General features: G+C 45.1%; 1 protein-coding gene across 3 annotated transcripts in view; it reads right to left on the bottom strand.

The window, feature by feature from the left end:
• Window positions 1-11,194: 11,194 nt before the first annotated feature.
• The window catches only part of LOC126481457 (diphosphomevalonate decarboxylase), a 67,713-nt gene continuing 61,245 nt past the window's right edge, over window positions 11,195-17,662 (bottom strand). For 2 of the 3 annotated variants that reach the window (XM_050105229.1, XM_050105230.1), the window contains exon 10: window positions 12,365-13,081. In XM_050105229.1, the coding sequence (XP_049961186.1) occupies window positions 12,929-13,081 (153 nt within the window). In that variant the 3' untranslated portion in view covers window positions 12,365-12,928. Of the gene's footprint in view, window positions 11,396-12,364; window positions 13,082-17,662 lie in introns of those variants that run through there. The other variant, XM_050105228.1, reaches the window with a different exon arrangement.

The following is a 17,662-nucleotide window of genomic DNA, read 5'->3' as shown; positions in this document are numbered from 1 at the left end:
GAAGTAAGAGTGATTTCAGGTGTGCCGCAGGGGAGTGTCATAGGACCGTTGCTATTCACAATATACATAAATGACCTGGTGGATGACATCGGAAGTTCACTGAGGCTTTTTGCAGATGATGCTGTGGTGCATCGAGAGGTTGTAACAATGGAAAATTGTACTGAAATGCAGGAGGATCTGCAGCGAATTGACGCATGGTGCAGGGAATGGCAATTGAATCTCAATGTAGACAAGTGTAATGTGCTGCGAATACACAGAAAGATAGATCCTTTATCATTTAGCTACAAAATAGCAGGTCAGCAACTGGAAGCAGTTAATACCATAAATTATCTCGGAGTACGCATTTGGAGTGATTTAAAATGGAATGATCATATAATGTTGATTGTCGGTAAAGCAGATGCCAGACTGAGATTCATTGGAAGAATCCTAAGGAAATGCAATCCGAAAACAAAGGAAGTAGGTTACAGTACGCTTTTTCGCCAACTGCTTGAATACTGCTCAGCAGTGTGGGATCCGTACCAGATAGGGTTGATAGAAGATATAGAGAGGATCCAACGGAGAGCAGCACGCTTCGTTACAGGATCATTTAGTAATCGCGAAAGCGTTACGGAGATGATAGATAAACTCCAGTGGAAGACTCTGCAGGAGAGACGCTCAGTAGCTCGGTACGGGCTTTTGTCAAAGTTTCGAGAACATACCTTCACCGAAGAGTCAAGCAGTATATTGCTCCCTCCTACGTATATCTCGCGAAGAGACCATGAGGATAAAATCAGAGAGATTAGAGCACACACAGAGGCATACCGACAATCCTTCTTTCCACGAACAATACGAGACTGGAATAGAAGGGAGAACCGATAGAGGTACTCAAGGTACCCTCCGCCACACACCATCAGGTGGCTTGCGGAGTATGGATGTAGATGTAGATGTTTTAGGAAACTGCGGTCATGTGAGACACACCTGGCCCTCTTTGTGCATGATATACAAAAGACTCTAGATAGTGGCTCCCAGGTTGATGCCATATTTCTCTACTTTCAAAAGGCATTTGACTCAGTTCCGCACTGTCGCTTGCTCCAAAAAGTGCGCACTTACGGTCTATCCGATGACATATGTGGTTAGATAGAAAGTTTTCTAACAGACAGGAGCAGCATGTCGTCCTGAATGGGGTGACTTCAACAGAAACAAGCTTAACTTCAGGTGTGCCCCACCGGAAGCGTAAAAGGTCTGCTGCTTTTTACGATTTACATAAACAATCTGGTCAATGCTACTGACAGCGGCAATGGCTGTTTGCCGATGATGCTGTAGTCTACAGGAAAGTAATATCACACAAAAATTGTGATCAAATCAATGAGGATTTGTAGAAAATAAATGCATGGTGTAATGACTGGCAGTTATCTCCCAATATTAGTAAGTGTAACCTACTGTGTATAACAAGGTAAAAATCCCCATTAATGTAAGAGTACAAAATAAATTCCCAGTCTTTGGAAGCAGTAACATCTGTCAAGTTTCTGGGATTGACTATTCGAAATGATCTCAAATGCAATGATCAGATTACACAAGTAACAGGTAAGGCAAACTCAAGATTGCGGTTTATTGGTAGAATCCTGAAGTGATGCAGTCCTTCAACAAAGGAAATAGCTTACAATACATTAGTTTGTCTAGTCTTAGAGTCTTAGGGTCTGATTCAAGAGACTGAGAAGGTCCAAAAAAGAGTGGCAAGATTCGTGACTGGTTCATTTAACCATCGCAAGAGTGTTACAAATCTCATAGAAAGTTTGAAGTGGGACGCACTTGCAGATAGACGGCGCACTAAACGGAAGGGGCTGCTAACTAAATTCCGAAATCCGATCTTCATCAAGGATGTAGAGCATATATTATTACCACCAACTTTCAAATCATACAGTGATCACCATTTGAAGATAAGGGAAATTAGAGATTGTACTGAGGCTTTCAGACAGTCGTTTTTCTCTCGCGCTATCCACAAGTGGAACAGAGGGGGTGAAATATGACTTTGGTGTGAATTGTCCCCTCCGCCAGACACCACTTGATGGCTAGTGGAGTAATTATGTAGATGTAAATAACCTTGCAAGATCTATCACAGGCAGCAAGAAATCCGCTACTGCTCTTACTACCCATTCAGACTATTACACACACCCCCTGCGGGTCCAGGGTAAGAATAGGCCCGAGGTATTCCTACCTGTCGTAAGAGGCAACTAAAAGGAGTTTCAACCATTTCGGCGTTCAATGTGATGGTCCCCATTGGGGTTTAACTTCCATTTTTAAAAATTCTACAGAAGTACGAGCCTTTTGGGGAAGGACACCTTACGTGGTGTATCACCGGTCCTCAGTGCACTAAGACCTTGGCACTCATCATCGTAACGGCGTTGTAACTGCACTCACTGTTCATCAATATGGGCCTAAACACGTGATGGGTTGCACAAGTTACGCCCATAGTGCATCTCCATCTGCACGTACGATCATGATGGACTTTCCATGGCACCCGAAATCCAGCACAGTAGCCAGCCTGTTGTGGTGGGGTCATCATGTACCCTCTAGGTTGTATCCCCCTGACAACACAGGGATCATACTGCTGATACCTGAGCTGCACCCTCCCCACGTAAGCCCAGGAGTAGATGCCCGTCTACCTGGGGCATCAGGACTCCTGGCAATAGTCATCCTGCCAGGTGGCCGTTGCTGAGGCTGGGTGGCGCCCGTGGGGAGAGCCCCTGGTTGGAATGGGTGGTATTGGGGTGGATGTTTTGCAGATGAAACGTCAACATGCATCAGGTCGCTCTGCGGCCGCGTCTTCTAAGAGGAAAGGTTCTGTCTCTGTCTCTGGTACTGGTACTTCTGCCTTTCCCACCTTGGCCACTCCCTGGGAGAAAGGACAGGCCCGCCGGCTTGGGACGACATACTTCCTCCCGCTATTTAGTCTGTTCTCGGACCAATGGGGGACGTTCGCCACCTCCAAGCCCATGTTCCTTGTACAGCATATCGAGGATATCTTCGGAGAAATTGAGGCTCTTAGTAAAATGCGTTCGGGGTCCATTCTCATAAAGACCACCTCCGCTACACAGTTGGTGGCGCTCCAGGCATGCGACCGACTAGGGAACATCCCCGTGTCCACTGTCCCACATCTGGCGCTCAATAGGACGCAGGGTATTATTTTCCATCAGGACCTCCTGCTGCAATCTGATGAGGAGCTCAGGGCCAACCTGGAGCGCCGTGGCGTGCATTTCGTCCGGCGAATCCAGCACGGCCCCAAAGATCATCGCATTGACACTGGGGCCTTTATCCTTGCCTTTGAGGGGGATGTTCTCCCGGAGAAGGTAAAGGTGATGTGCTACCGGTGTGACGTGCGACCTTACGACCCACCTCCTATGCGATGCTTTCAATGTTTGCACTTCGGGCACATGTCGTCATGGTGTGAAGCTGAGCCCCTTTGTGGCAACTGTGGACGTCCTCTTCGTGAGGGACATACATGCACCCCACCACCTCGGTGCGTCAATTGTCCTGGCCTCCACTCGCCTAGATCTTTCGACTGCCCTGCATATCAGAAGGAGAAAAAGATACAAGAATTGAAAACCTTGGACTGTCTGTCTTATTCTGAGGCCATGAATAAATATGGTCACCTCCATCCTATGATGGTGACAACGTAAGTTTGCTTCGGTCGTGTCCACACCTTCCGCAGTATCCTCACCCCTATCCTGTCCCCCCTCCACCTCCTCACCCCATCCGGGGTCTCTGCCTCCGCCTCCCAAATCCCTCCCTTCCAAATCCTTCTCCCTCACAGCCCCTGCCCCCTCTGCCCCAGGGGCCACCCTTCCTCCTCCTCCTCCTCCTCCTCCTCCTCCTCCTCCTCCTCCACCGCCACCTGAGAAGTGATCCTCTTCTCAGGCGTCCATTGGGGAAAGGTTACGGACCCCGGCTTCCGAGGTCCGGCATTCAAAACAGGACCTCGTGCGTGCGGACTTTCTTCGGGTCCAGCCCCCACAGCCCGCCATCCCTGTGACTCATCGGTCTTCCAAGAAGGCCTCAAAGAAGAAGTATTTATCCCCCTCTCCACCCTGGCGTGTTTCGTCCGATGCTCCATCCGCCAGTTGCTGCTCCCGTCCGTCCTCAGTTTCGCCGGGACGCTCTGCTGCCAGGCGCTCAGCTGGCCTGTCGTCGGCGGATGATGCTGCCCCTCCTGCGCAACCCAGGAACGTGGCCGCAGCTGGCGACGACTCGATGGAACAGGATCCGCCTCCCAACGGTTGTAGCGATGTTCCCTCGAAACCTGGCCCTCCGCGGCCATCGAGGTGACCAGCTCTTCACCAGTTTCGTTCCCCCTTTCTCTGATTTGCGATGGCTCTATTACATTGGAACATAAGAGGTATTCGATCTAATGGGGAGGAATTACAACTGCTACTCCGCCTGCACTGTCCGCTCGTCATTGGTCTCCAGGAAATGAAGTTACGCCCAACTGACCATATTGCTTTTACCCACTATACCTCCGAGTGATCTGACCTAACCCCTGTGGACAGTATTCCAGCTCATGCTGGGGTCATGTTGCTTGTTCAGGACGATGTCTATTACCGTCCCATCCCATTGACCACCCCACTCCAAGCAATAGCTGTCCTTATTACTCTTTCTGCCTGTACTTTTTCTGTTTGTACTGTCTACACTCCATCGTCATCCGCAGTTTGTCGGGCTGACATGATGCACCTGATTGCACAGCTTCCTCCGCCATTTTTATTGTTTGGTGACTTAAATGCCTATCATCCCCTTTGGGGTTCTCCTGCATCCTGTCAGAGAGGCTCCCTCTTGGTGGATGTTTTCAACCATCTCAATCTTGTCTGCCTCAATACCAGCACCCCGACTTTCCTCTCGGACTCTACTCACACCTATTCCCACTTGGTCCTCTCGATCTGTTCTACCACTCTTGCCCATCGGTTCGAGTGGTATGTCCTTTCTGACAGCTATTCGAGCGACCATTTCCCCTATGTGGTTCGTCTCCTGCACCACACCCCATCCCCATGTCCCTCAAGCTGGAACATACCGAAAGCTGACTGGGGACTTTACCCCTCACTGGCAACCTTTCCGGACCAAGATTTTCTCAGCTGTGAGAGTCCGGTTGAATACCTCATGGCTGTTATCATCAATGCTGCTAAACGTTCCATTCCTCGTACTACCTCTTCTTCACATCGCGTTTCAGTACCCTGGTGGAATGAGGCTTGCAGAGACGCTATCCGTGCTCGACGACGTACTTTACGCACCTTTCGCCACCATCCTGCGCTGGCAAATTGTATTAATTACAAACGACTCTGAGCGCAATGTCGTCAAGTCATCAAAGACAGCAAAAAAGCTGGTTGGGCCTCTTTCACAAGCTCCTTTAACAGTTTTACTCCCTCTTCTGTCGTCTGGGGTGGCCTGCGCCAGCTGTTGGGCATTAAGGCCCACTCCTCAGTACCTGGCCTGACTTCAGGTATGAGGTACTTGTGGACCCTGTGGATGTCTCTAACGCCTTCAGCCACTTTTTCGTGGAGGTTTAAAGCTCCGCCCATTACCACCCTGCCTTCCTTCCCAGAAAAGAGGCAGAAGAGGCTCAGCGACCTTCCTTCCACTCGCTGAATCTAGAAGATTATAATGCCCCCTTTACCATGCGGGAACTCGAACATGCACTTGCACTGTCCCGGTCCTCTGCTCCGGGGCCAGATGCCATTCACATTCAGATGCTGACACACCTTTCTCCGGTAGGCAAATGCTTTCTTCTTCGTACCTATAATCGCGTCTGGACCGAAGGTCAGGTCCCCCTGCGTTGGCGTGAGGCCGCCGTCGTTCCCATACCCAAACCCGAGAAGGATAGACACCTTCCTTCTAGTTACCACCCCATTTCTCTTACAAGCTGTGTCTGTAAGGTGATGGAGCGCATGGTTAGTGCTCGGTTGGTTTGGATTCTTGAATCTCGACAGCTACTTACCAATGTTCAATGTGGCTTTTGTTGACACCGCTCCGCTGTTGACCACCTTGTGACCTTGTCGGCATTCATCATGAACAACTTTTTGCGAAAGCACCAAACGGTAGCCATGTTCTTCGATTTTGAGAAGGCTTGCAATACCTGTTGGAGAGGAGGTATCCTCCGCACTATGCACAGGTGGGGCCTACGTGGTCGCCTGCCCCTTTTTATTGATTCATTTTTAACAGATCAAATTTTTCGGATACATGTGGGTTCCGTATTGTCCGACGTCGTCCTCCAGGAGAACGGAGTGCCTCAGGGCTCCGTTTTGAGCATAGCTCTTTTTGCCAAAGCGATCAATCCAATTATGGATTGCATTCCACCTAACATCTCCGGCTTTCTTTTCATCGATGACTTCGCAATCTACTGCAATGCCCAGAGAACATGCCTCCTGGAGCGCTGCCTTCAGCGTTGTCTTGACAGCCTATACTCATGGAATGTGGCTAATGGCTTCCAGTTCTCTGAAGAGAAGATGGTTTGCATCAACTTTTGGTGATATAAAGCATTCCTTCCACCATCCTTACATCTCGGTCCCGTTGTTCTCCCATTCGTGGAGACAACGAAGTTTTTAGGGCTCACACTGGACAGGAAACTTTGTTGGTCTCCGCATGTCTCTTATTTGGCTGCCAGTTGTACATGTTCCCTTAATGTCCTCCGTGTTCTTAGTGGTTCATCTTGGGGAGCAGATCGCACTGTCCTGCTTTGCTTATATCGGTCCATAGTCTAATCAAAGCTGGATTATGGGAGTCTCGTCTATTTGTCTGCTCGGCCATCCCTCTTACGCCGTCTCAACTCCATCCATCATCTGGCATTATGTCTTGTGACCGGAGCATTCTATACTAGTCCCGTCGAGAGTCTTTATGCTGAAGCTGCCGAATTACCATTGACCTACCGGCGCAACGTACTGCTTTGTCATATGCCTGCCGGCTGTTGTCAATGCCCAACCACTCCTCTTATCAGTCCTTCTTCGATGATTCTCTCGACCGTCAGTATGGGTTGTATGTGTCTGCCTTGGATTTTGCCCTCCCTACCATCTTCAGAGAGGGTGAGAGCCTGACACCACTTTGGCTCCAGGCTCCAGTTCACATTCATCTTGACCTCAGCTCGCTCCCGAAGGAGGGTACTCCGGATGCTGTGTATTTCTCACGGTTTGTCGAACTTCGTGCACGACTTGCCAGTAACACCTTTATTTACACTGATGGCTCTAGAACTGACGATGGTGTCGGCTGTGCCTTTGTCGTCGGGGACGTCACCTTTAAATACCGGCTACTCGACCAGTGTTCCAGCTTTACGGCCGAGCTTTTTGTTCTCTATCAGGCCATTCAATATGACTGCCGCCACCGCCATTCTCCATATGTACTCTGCTCTGATTCCCTCAGTGTTCTTCAGAGCCTTGGAGCTCCATATCCGGTCCATCCCTTGGTGCAACAGATCCAGCAATCCCTCCATTCTTTTGCTGATGATGGCTCTCCTATTAGCTTTATGTGGGTTCCAGGCCATGTAGAAGAGCCTGGGAATGAGGCTGCTGATGCTGCGGCCAAGGCTGCAGCCCTCCTGAATCGGCCAGCCTCCCTTTGTGTCCCATGGTCTGACATTAGTGGGGTTGTTTGTAAGAGGTTTGAGTCATTATGGTGGGATACTTAGTCGTCACTTCAAGAAAATAAGCTCTGGGCCATAAAACCGTTCCCAACAGCTTGGACAACCTCCCGCCAACCATCTCGGCAAGAGGAGGTCATTGTGGCCAGGTTGCGGATTGGGCATTGCTGGTTTAGCCACCGCTACCTGCTGTCTGGTGACCCCGCCCCGCAGTGCCCTTGTGGTCATGCATTGACAGTGCGCCATGTTTTATTGTCGTGTCCCTGTTTTAATCAATCTCGTGTTGTCCTGACTCTGCCATCTACCTTGCAGGAAAGTAGTTGAGCGCCCTAAAACCCCCACTTTTCATCCACTATCTATCTCCTCAATGCAACTGTATTAGCAGGTAACTCTACCCAGATGTATGGATAACACCACAGCTCCACCACATCTCATAAAGTTGTTGATTAGTAACTAACAATTACCAAGGTAACAGCAGAGACTACAAAAAAGAATCATCCGGGCAATGGTGGGAGCAAAACCAAAGCAACACTGCAAACCTTTATTTGTAAAACTGGATCTAATGAGCATTCCAAGCATATACATCTATGAAACTCTCACTTTCACGAAAAGAAACCCACAACTTTTTGAGGGCAACTTCTTCTTGCATCAATATGATGCAAGACATAGAACGAGCTACATGTTACCTACCCACCATTTAAAATCATATGAAAAAACCCCATACTATATGGGCATGAAATTTGTAAATAAAATATGGAAAGATATGGATGACCCAAATGTAAAAGGCACCAAAAGAGACCTGGAAAAATATCTGAAAGATAAATGTTACTATAGTGTAGAAGATTTCATGAATGGTAACAATGCATTATAATTGTTATTAAAATACCTCTTTGAAGATGTTACACCATGTATATTATTAGTTTATTGTATTTTTAGTATTGTTATATATAGTGTAAAAACTGACAAGTCACCTATGTCACAATCTTTGATTGTATAAGGCATGTTATGTGATAATAAAAATTGAATTGAATTGAATTGATGATCACCAATTTGGTGTAGGCATGGAGGGGCTCCACCCCTAAAAAGAAAAAGAAAAAAAATGGGGAGGGGGGGGGGGGGGGGGGGCAGCTGTGGGATACTAATCTGGCTGTTGCCTGCCATGCAGCCTGATAACCCGGACTAATTGGGGGAGGCGACATTTCTTTTCATAGAGCACCCCTCTGATTATCATCTGCAGCACCCTTACTGCACAGTGGTACATCAATGAGACTCTAGCGCCATTTTGTTGCCCGTCATGGCAAGCCCTCCTGGTATTACACTTCAGCAGGATGATGCCCATCTGCACACAGCAGGAGCTTCTACTCTTGTCTTTGTGATTGCCAAACCCTGCCACAGCCGGCAAGGGGTGGGGTGCTCCAAACAGATTCAGATTTTGACGATCTGACATGCCAAATGGACAAGATTTGGCACAATATCCCTCAGGAGGACATCCAACAACTCTGTCAATCAATGCCAACTGCACAGGGTAGCCACACGGTCTGAGGCATCTTGTCATGGTCCACACGGCTCCCCCCCGTCGGAGGTTCAAGTCCTCCCTCAGGCATGGGTGTGTGTGTCATCCTTAGCGTAAGTTAGCTTAAGTTAGATTAAATAGTGTGTAAGCTTAGGGACTGATGACCTCAGCAGCTTGGTCCAATAAGACCTTACTACAAATTTCCAATCAATGCCAAATCGAATAATTGCCAGAGATGGGCCAATATATTATTGACTTACTTAGTTTGTCAAGCTCTTTCTCTCACATAAATAGTCCTATTCTTTTCCCAAAATTGAAATCAGGAAGTATAATCATTTGTTTGTCTGTACATGTACGTCTCATCTACTGATTTCTGTTCCATTCAGATAATTCCTTTATGGTGCGTTGTCATTTTTTTCAGTGTAGTAGGAAAAGAATCGGAGAAAACTGAAAACTGCTGAAAAGACTTACGGAGAATTTTGAAATTTCTGTGGTAGAGAATCCAGATATGTACATGGGATACAAATAATGGATAGAATATTTCTTCATCAAAAAAGGTATGTGAGCAAAGTACTGGAAAAATTCAATATGATTGTCTGTAAGGCCTGGCCGAAGACTCCTTTAGTTCCAGAGCCAAAGACAAGTAATCCAGCGTTACCACAAGTTTACCGAAGTGAAATTCCCTGTATTCCAGACACCGTTTTTGCATTTTTCCCTGATAAATTTTGAGATCTGAAGGGTAAGTTGACAAAAAAATGCAACAACGTCTGTATTCCTGGACATGTTTTCAGCTCTAAATTTGAATGAGCAGCAAATTATTGTCTCCATTACAGGATCTGTGATCTGGAGCGTAAGTGAACAGGTAACTTGTGTAAATAAAAGCCATTTTAGTTACAGGGTTTCTGTGCTTATTCACAAGTTAACACTGAATTAACAGCAAGTTTTTGTTCATCCTCCCACACACGATTTATAACTTTCTGGGTGAGATAATCCAAAAATTAGATTTTCCAGTCTTTCTTTCTCTCTTTTTTTTAAATTTGTGTGACACATTTGAAATTCCCTGATTCCCAGAACTTGTGGCGGCCCTGAAATTAAGGGTGAACACATTAAATTTCCTTATTGTGAAGCCATAGGAAAGTTTCTGTATTGATCCTGTAAAACTAAACAAGATTGTGGATTCACACTCAATTATGAGATCTCCTTCACAGAAGACCAAACGGAAAGGTATTGCCAAAACATCAAAAGCACTCTGAGATATCTACAGGATTTCAAGAATTATGGTCTTTTCTGTAAGAAGAAAAATGACATTGTTCATTTAAATGTCTACTGTAATGCTGATTGTGCAAAAATGTAAGAGACAGGAAGAGTACAAATGCTTATATTATTCTTTATGATGGTGCTTACATTATTTGGTATTACAAAAAACAAAATGTAATAATTACTTCATCAACTCGAGCAGAATGCACCAAAGAAATAAAACATGTCAAGACTCTACTACAAGAGCTCTCCACAAGAGAAATCAAGACCATTCTCCATGAAGATAAAGTGTTACCCAGTTGATCAAATCAGAACATATAGATGAAATGAACATACATTTGAAATTGCTCTTTGTTACTGAGCAACACAGAGAATATTTGTCTGCGATAAAGTATTGCAATACAGATGAACAATCCGTAGACGTACTTAGCAAAGCTCTTCAAAGTTCTACGTTAGAGAAATGTAGAAATGCTATTATAAGTCAATTATCATAACTTCTTTTTTTAGAAAAAATTTAGTGGTAACTGTTTATTAAGAGTGTGAGTAAAAATGCAAAACTTATGCTTTAGATTTAATGACAAAAAACATTGTATTTTAAGGGGTGATGTTAAAAGCATTGAAGAGTTGGTAACCAGAATAAGAAGTATAATGTGAGGTATCTGTGGCCTATGTTGTATGAAGATGGCAATGAGGTAACTGTTCAATCAGAGTGCATATTGTAATACTCATAATAAAGTGAACACATGAAAGTGAAAACACAACAAATTATTTTATGAGTGCTCAGAACACAATAAGTAGAATTGTTATAATTTTTTAGAAACATTTATTGATGCAATGATAGTACATAAGTTCATTAAAGATGTGCTTGTTTTTTTGGTGCTATTTAAACTCACTGTCAACCAAAGTCTTATCACTATATTCATTTAAGGCCATGTTTAGTAGTGTGTTTTGCACCACAATTTCCATTCAAAAGTTATTAAACAGTACTGCTCTTGTTGAAAGTATTGTTTAACACAAATAATCTCAAGTGGCATCTGAAAAGTAAAATAAAATCCGATAAACCAGATATGCTAAAACAGGAAGAAACATTATCTTGAAGAATTGTTGTCACAATGGCACTGCATACTGAAAAATATGTATTTGGGATGTAAACAAATTAGATCCAAATTGTTCAGCATTACAAAATTTTGCAAATATATTGCCTTTTTAAATCAATAAAACAGTGGGGCCACAGAACTGGAGATTACAAGTTTTATTTAACTCTGAACTGAATTCAATAGCTGAAGAGTCCTCATATCTGGTTAAAGTAATGCTCAGTGAAAAATGTAATGGTTTGATTGAAAATATCCCTAAGCTGTTATTTATAAACATAAAGAACTATGCAGACACACATGAAATACAAGATACAACAGAATTTTGACAAGAAATCATATTGCACTGAAAATATATGGATAGGAAGCCATATTCAGATATCAGAGCAGACAACTGTTCAGAATAAAAAGTTTTGTTACAACATCTGTGAATGAACTGCTACTGACATATTGTAAGCCAGTTCTGTTGTTATCCATGACATAAATAAAATACCATGATGACCTAATTATATTATTTCCAGCAATTTGCTTGTCATATTTGTAGCTATGGCTAATTTCCAAGGAGAAAGTTACAAACCTCATTTGCTAGTAGGTACATATTATTTTCCTTGTGGTGTGATGGCCTGACAGATATACAACCTAAATAATTGCAAAGATGGAGGGTAATTAGGTGTCATAACTGAATACACTGACAGAATGGAAATCTAATAATTAACATGGTAAAAGATCATACACATCCTGCATATCATCACACACACAAAAATCATACCAGGCACTATGTTACGCAAATAAACGACAATTGCATTCTGAGAATACCTGGATTTGAACTGAAATTATTAATGTGATTGCAGTTAGAAATAATTAATTACAGATTCAGAAAAATTATGCCACTGCCCCCTGCCCCCCCCCCCCCCCCAACACCAAACATTAAGTTAAACATGTTACGTCTCATCAGTTTAATGAAGCTCTAAATAACCTGGGATGAGGCCAAAATTCAGACATTACCAGAAAAATCTCAAATGCTGGACAAAATGAAAGATAGCGCGTGCGCGCACGCACACACACACACACACACACACACACACACACACACACACACACACTGAGTTATGGGGACTATTTATCCACTGTGGAACAGAATCATCCCACAGAATGAGAGAAAATTCGTATCCTTTCCTTTTCCAGTTGATCATCCAATAGAAATAAGGATATGAGAATATATAAAGAGCTCTAATCAGGAGGAAGCTTGAGTGTAAACTGTGACTTCATATGATAACAAAGTGAAATATATTTAAAATTTATACCAGCGCTACAATGTGCCATGGCTGTCACTTTTGAATCAGTATATAGAAGGTGTGAGGTAATTTACATAATGCTTTGTTTCCTGAGCTTAGAAATAACAGTACAACTGATAGTACTGTCAGTTGTAGATTCGTGTCTCATATTTAATCATACTTTGATTCCTTCATTGTTTCTTCATACGACCAGGTTCTTTGGTACTCCAGACTCTGTCAAGAGATGCTCATTCTGACTCTTCAGTTCCTTTGGTCCATTTCCAAGACGCGTGTGGATTATATATTTTAATGACCCTTCCTTTTGTTGTTCCATTCCAAAAGCAGCTTGCATTTCCTGAAATATTCGGTGATATTAATCAAAGCCGATTTAGTTAAACATAGCAGAAATAACACAATGGAAACTTGGTTTCTTCCAAAGAATGTAATGAACATTACATATTTGTGTGAAAAAAGAAAATCTCCAAGTAATCATTTTGAAATAAAATTCAGGCAATTAATTAATCTGATCAAAATGTCTATTAGCCAAACCTCCCTTTCTGAGCCATTGCTCCAGTTTTAATAATTTTGTGCATAGTATATCAAGTTGATCCCCATTATATTAAATAATAATGGTTCTCAAATAACCAGAGAAGAGATGTGGACACTTTCTTACAAACTTATATTGTCTGCGCATTTTCGATGTAAATGTCTAAACTGTGTTTCAAATTTAAAACTGACAACCTCTTCACAAACATTATGAGAGTTTGTCAAAATTTACAACTTAAGTTGAACTTACTTGCACCATTCTTGGAAACAAACCACTTGAGACTGCATTACAACAGCCAGCCACAAAACGAGAATGAATCTTGCACTTAGTTCAGTCCGTAGTTGAGATTGTCAGTGAATACAAGAGAATTCGTTAGTGAGCAATGGAAAGTCCAGGACAGAATAACAACAATATGGAAAGAAGACAGACACAATGAAAGGAATGCTAGAAATATTTAAGCTTTTGGACAAAGTACTTCTTCAGGAGGAGAACTCTAACACATTCACACTCACAAGAATTCTGTCTTTGGGCACTAAGGCCAGCCTGAGACAGTGTCGGAGCATTAACCAGCTGGAGTGGGTGGTGGGGGTAGGGAGGAAGTATGGGATGGGGAGGGTGGGGGAGATGCTAGTACTGCCTGTGGGAGCATGCATGGACATGGTTAAGGACAGGACAGGGGTGCTGGGTACTGCATCGATAGGCTGTACTGCTGGGACAGAGGGGGGAGAAGCAGAGAAGAGGAAAGGAAGGACTTGCAGGTACATTGCTGGGATAGAACATGTGTGTACTGTTATAAGAGCAGGGAAGGGGACAGACAAATGGAGGACTGGGACCAGCAAAGGTTGAGGCCAGGAGGGTTATGAAAACAAAGGTTATATTGTAAAGAGAGTTCCCACCAGCACAATTCAGAACAGCTGGCTTTAGTGCAAAGAAGCCAGATGGCATAGGCTATGAAGCAGTTGTTAAAGTGATTGACAGGGTAAGAGATGCCAGTGACAGGACTTGAGTGGGTGGTAGTATTAGGATGTATGGGACCAGTCTTGCATCTGGGCATCTTGCAGGGATATGAGACATGAGATAAAGGGTTTGTAGCAGGGATGGCGTAGGGATGGACAAATACACTCCTGGAAATTGAAATAAGAACACCCTGAATTCATTGTCCCAGGAAGGGGAAACTTTATTGACACATTCCTGGGGTCAGATACATCACATGATCACACTGACAGAACCACAGGCACATAGACACAGGCAACAGAGCATGCACAATGTCGGCACTAGTACAGTGTATATCCACCTTTCGCAGCAATGCAGGCTGCTATTCTCCCATGGAGACGATCGTAGAGATGCTGGATGTAGTCCTGTGGAACGGCTTGCCATGCCATTTCCACCTGGCGCCTCAGTTGGACCAGCGTTCGTGCTGGACGTGCAGCCCACGTGAGACGACGCTTCATCCAGTCCCAAACATGCTCAATGGGGGACAGATCCGGAGATCTTGCTGGCCAGGGTAGTTGACTTACACCTTCTAGAGCACGTTGGTTGGCACGGGATACATGCGGACGTGCATTGTCCTGTTGGAACAGCAAGTTCCCTTGCCGGTCTAGGAATGGTAGAACGATGGGTTCGATGACGGTTTGGATGTACCGTGCACTATTCAGTGTCCCCTCGACGATCACCAGTGGTGTACGGCCAGTGTAGGGGATCGCTCCCCACACCATGATGCTGGGTGTTGGCCCTGTGTGCCTCGGTCGTATGCAGTCCTGATTGTGGCGCTCACCTGCACGGCGCCAAACACGCATACGATCATCATTGGCACCAAGGCAGAAGCGACTCTCATCGCTGAAGACGACACGTCTCCATTCGTCCCTCCATTCACACCTGTCGCGACACCACTGGAGGCGGGCTGCACGATGTTGGGGCGTGAGCGGAAGACGGCCTAACGGTGTGCGGGACCGTAGCCCAGCTTCATGGAGACGGTTGCGAATGGTCCTCGCCGATACCCCAGGAGCAACAGTGTCCCTAATTTGCTGGGAAGTGGCGGTGCGGTCCCCTACGGCACTGCGTAGGATCCTACGGTCTTGGCGTGCATCCGTGCGTCGCTGCGGTCCGGTCCCAGGTCGACAGGCACGTGCACCTTCCGCCGACCACTGGCGACAACATCGATGTACTGTGGAGACCTCACGCCCCACATGTTGAGCAATTCGGTGGTACGTCCACCCGGCCTCCCGCATGCCCACTATACGCCCTCGCTCAAAGTCCGTAAACTGCACATACGGTTCACGTCCACGCTGTCGCGGCATGCTACCAGTGTTAAAGACTGCGATGGAGCTCCGTATGCCACGGCAAACTGGCTGACACTGACGGCGGCGGTGCACAAATGCTGCGCAGCTAGCGCCATTCGACGGCCAACACCGCGGTTCCTGGTGTGTCCGCTGTGCCGTGCATGTGATCATTGCTTGTACAGCCCTCTCGCAGTGTCCGGAGCAAGTATAGTGGGTCTGACACACCGGTGTCAATGTGTTCTTTTTTCCATTTCCAGGAGTGTATATTGCTTTGGTTGCGTAGGCAGCAGAATACTGTTGGGGGATGGGAGGGGAGGATGTTCCTCATTTCAGGTCAGGATGAGAGATAGTCGATACACTGATGGAGAAACCTATTCAGTTGGTCCAGTCTGAAAAGAGTGTTTCTTTGTGGCCAGATTGTGGTTATGAAGGGGGGAGGGGGGCGGTGACTGTGATAAAAGGCACAAGAGATATGTTTCTGGACAAGGTTGGGAGGGTAATTTTGGTCTGCAAAGACCTCAGTAGACTCTTGGAATATTTGGAGAGGGAATGCTCGTCACTACATATGTGATGACACTGGTGGCTAAGCTGCATGGAAGGAACTTGTTGATGTGGAAAGGATGGCAGAAGTCAAGATTGAGGTATTTTTGATGGGTAATAGGGTTGATGTGAATGGAGCTAAGGATGTAGCCATATTTGAGATGGAAGTCAACTTCAAGGAAGGTGGCTTGTTGGACAGGAGACCAGTTGAAGTGCATGGGGAAAAAGTTGTTGAGGTTGTGAAGCAATATGGATAGGGTGCCCTTATCCTTGGTCCAGAACATGAAAATGTCATCAATGAAGAGGTTAGCTTACATTAATGCCCACTGCTGTAACACCGGTTTGTTTGCAGGTAATGCCTTTAAAAGAGAGGTAATTATGCCTGAGGATATAGTTGGTCATGGTGACCAGGAAAGAGGTTGTAGGTTTGGAGGCAGTCAGGCATTGTGAAAGGTAGTGTTGATCCACAAGGACAGAGATTTTCTCAATGGAGCATACTGTGTGGTTGGGTATGTAGAAGTTAGGAGTGCAGGGAGCAATTCAGGTGAGGTGACAGACTCAGTGGAGAAATTCAGGGATGGACTTAGGGATTTTAGAGAGGACAAAAGATCCTGCTGGATTTTTAGAATCAGGTCACTGTGGGAGGTCTTGCACATGGACTTGCCTGACAGCTGGCAGAGATCTTTCACCAGATAATCCCTGCTGTTCATCAACACAGTGGCTGTTTGTTGGCAGCTATGATTAGAAGGCTGGGATCAGTTTGTAGGTCATCGATTGCAGTCCTTTCTGTGAATGTGAGGATTCATTTCCATGTTGAGGGATTTGGGGGATGATGGTGAGGCAAGGTCTGAGGCTAGGAAATTCTGAAAAGTTAAGAGAGGGTAATTTAGAGCCAATGGATGGAGGAGTACTCTGAGTCAGGCTGGGATCAACAGTGGTTTTAAACTGGATCTGATTGGTGGGTTAAGTGACGAAAAAATGCTTCCACTCCAGGGTGCAGGGAGAAGGAGAGGAGATCTTTAACAAGCTCAGCATGACTGAATCTCAAAATGGGACAAAAGCTAAGACATTTGGAAAGGATGAATACTGCAGCTGTTGAACAGGAGTGGACATGATGTGATTTGAAATGAAGGGAATTAACTGTCTTCTGTTGATTCCCTATTTGCTGTATCATCACCATTACCTGCCAATTGTCTGCTCACTTGACTGTGGTAAAATTGGGCTTTCTCATGTCTAACAGAGGTTCTGTTAGCTTAATGAAAACTTACTAATTCAGAGTGACAGGGGAATGCTACAGACCAGCAGACAGACACATCTGGTATACAAATTAGATATATTCACCATGACAAAACATTTGAAATTAGAGGTAGCCTGTTACATACCATAAAAGATCAATTCCCTCACGATTAACAAAATAACCTGGCTCAGAAATTTCTTGCTATAGGTCAAGACAAATCAATAAAATATAACTGAACACAGGAATTAAAAATGAACAAAAGCCCACACAGGGAGCACAATCAGCTTACTGTGTCCACACAGAAAAACTCACCATGTCCATTGATGGAGATTC

The sequence above is a fragment of the Schistocerca serialis genome, chromosome 5 (genome assembly GCF_023864345.2).
Source record: "Schistocerca serialis cubense isolate TAMUIC-IGC-003099 chromosome 5, iqSchSeri2.2, whole genome shotgun sequence".
Classification (NCBI taxonomy): Eukaryota; Metazoa; Arthropoda; class Insecta; order Orthoptera; family Acrididae; genus Schistocerca; species Schistocerca serialis.
Note: the sequence above shows the minus strand (reverse complement) of the source record. Positions and strands in the feature narration are given on the sequence as shown.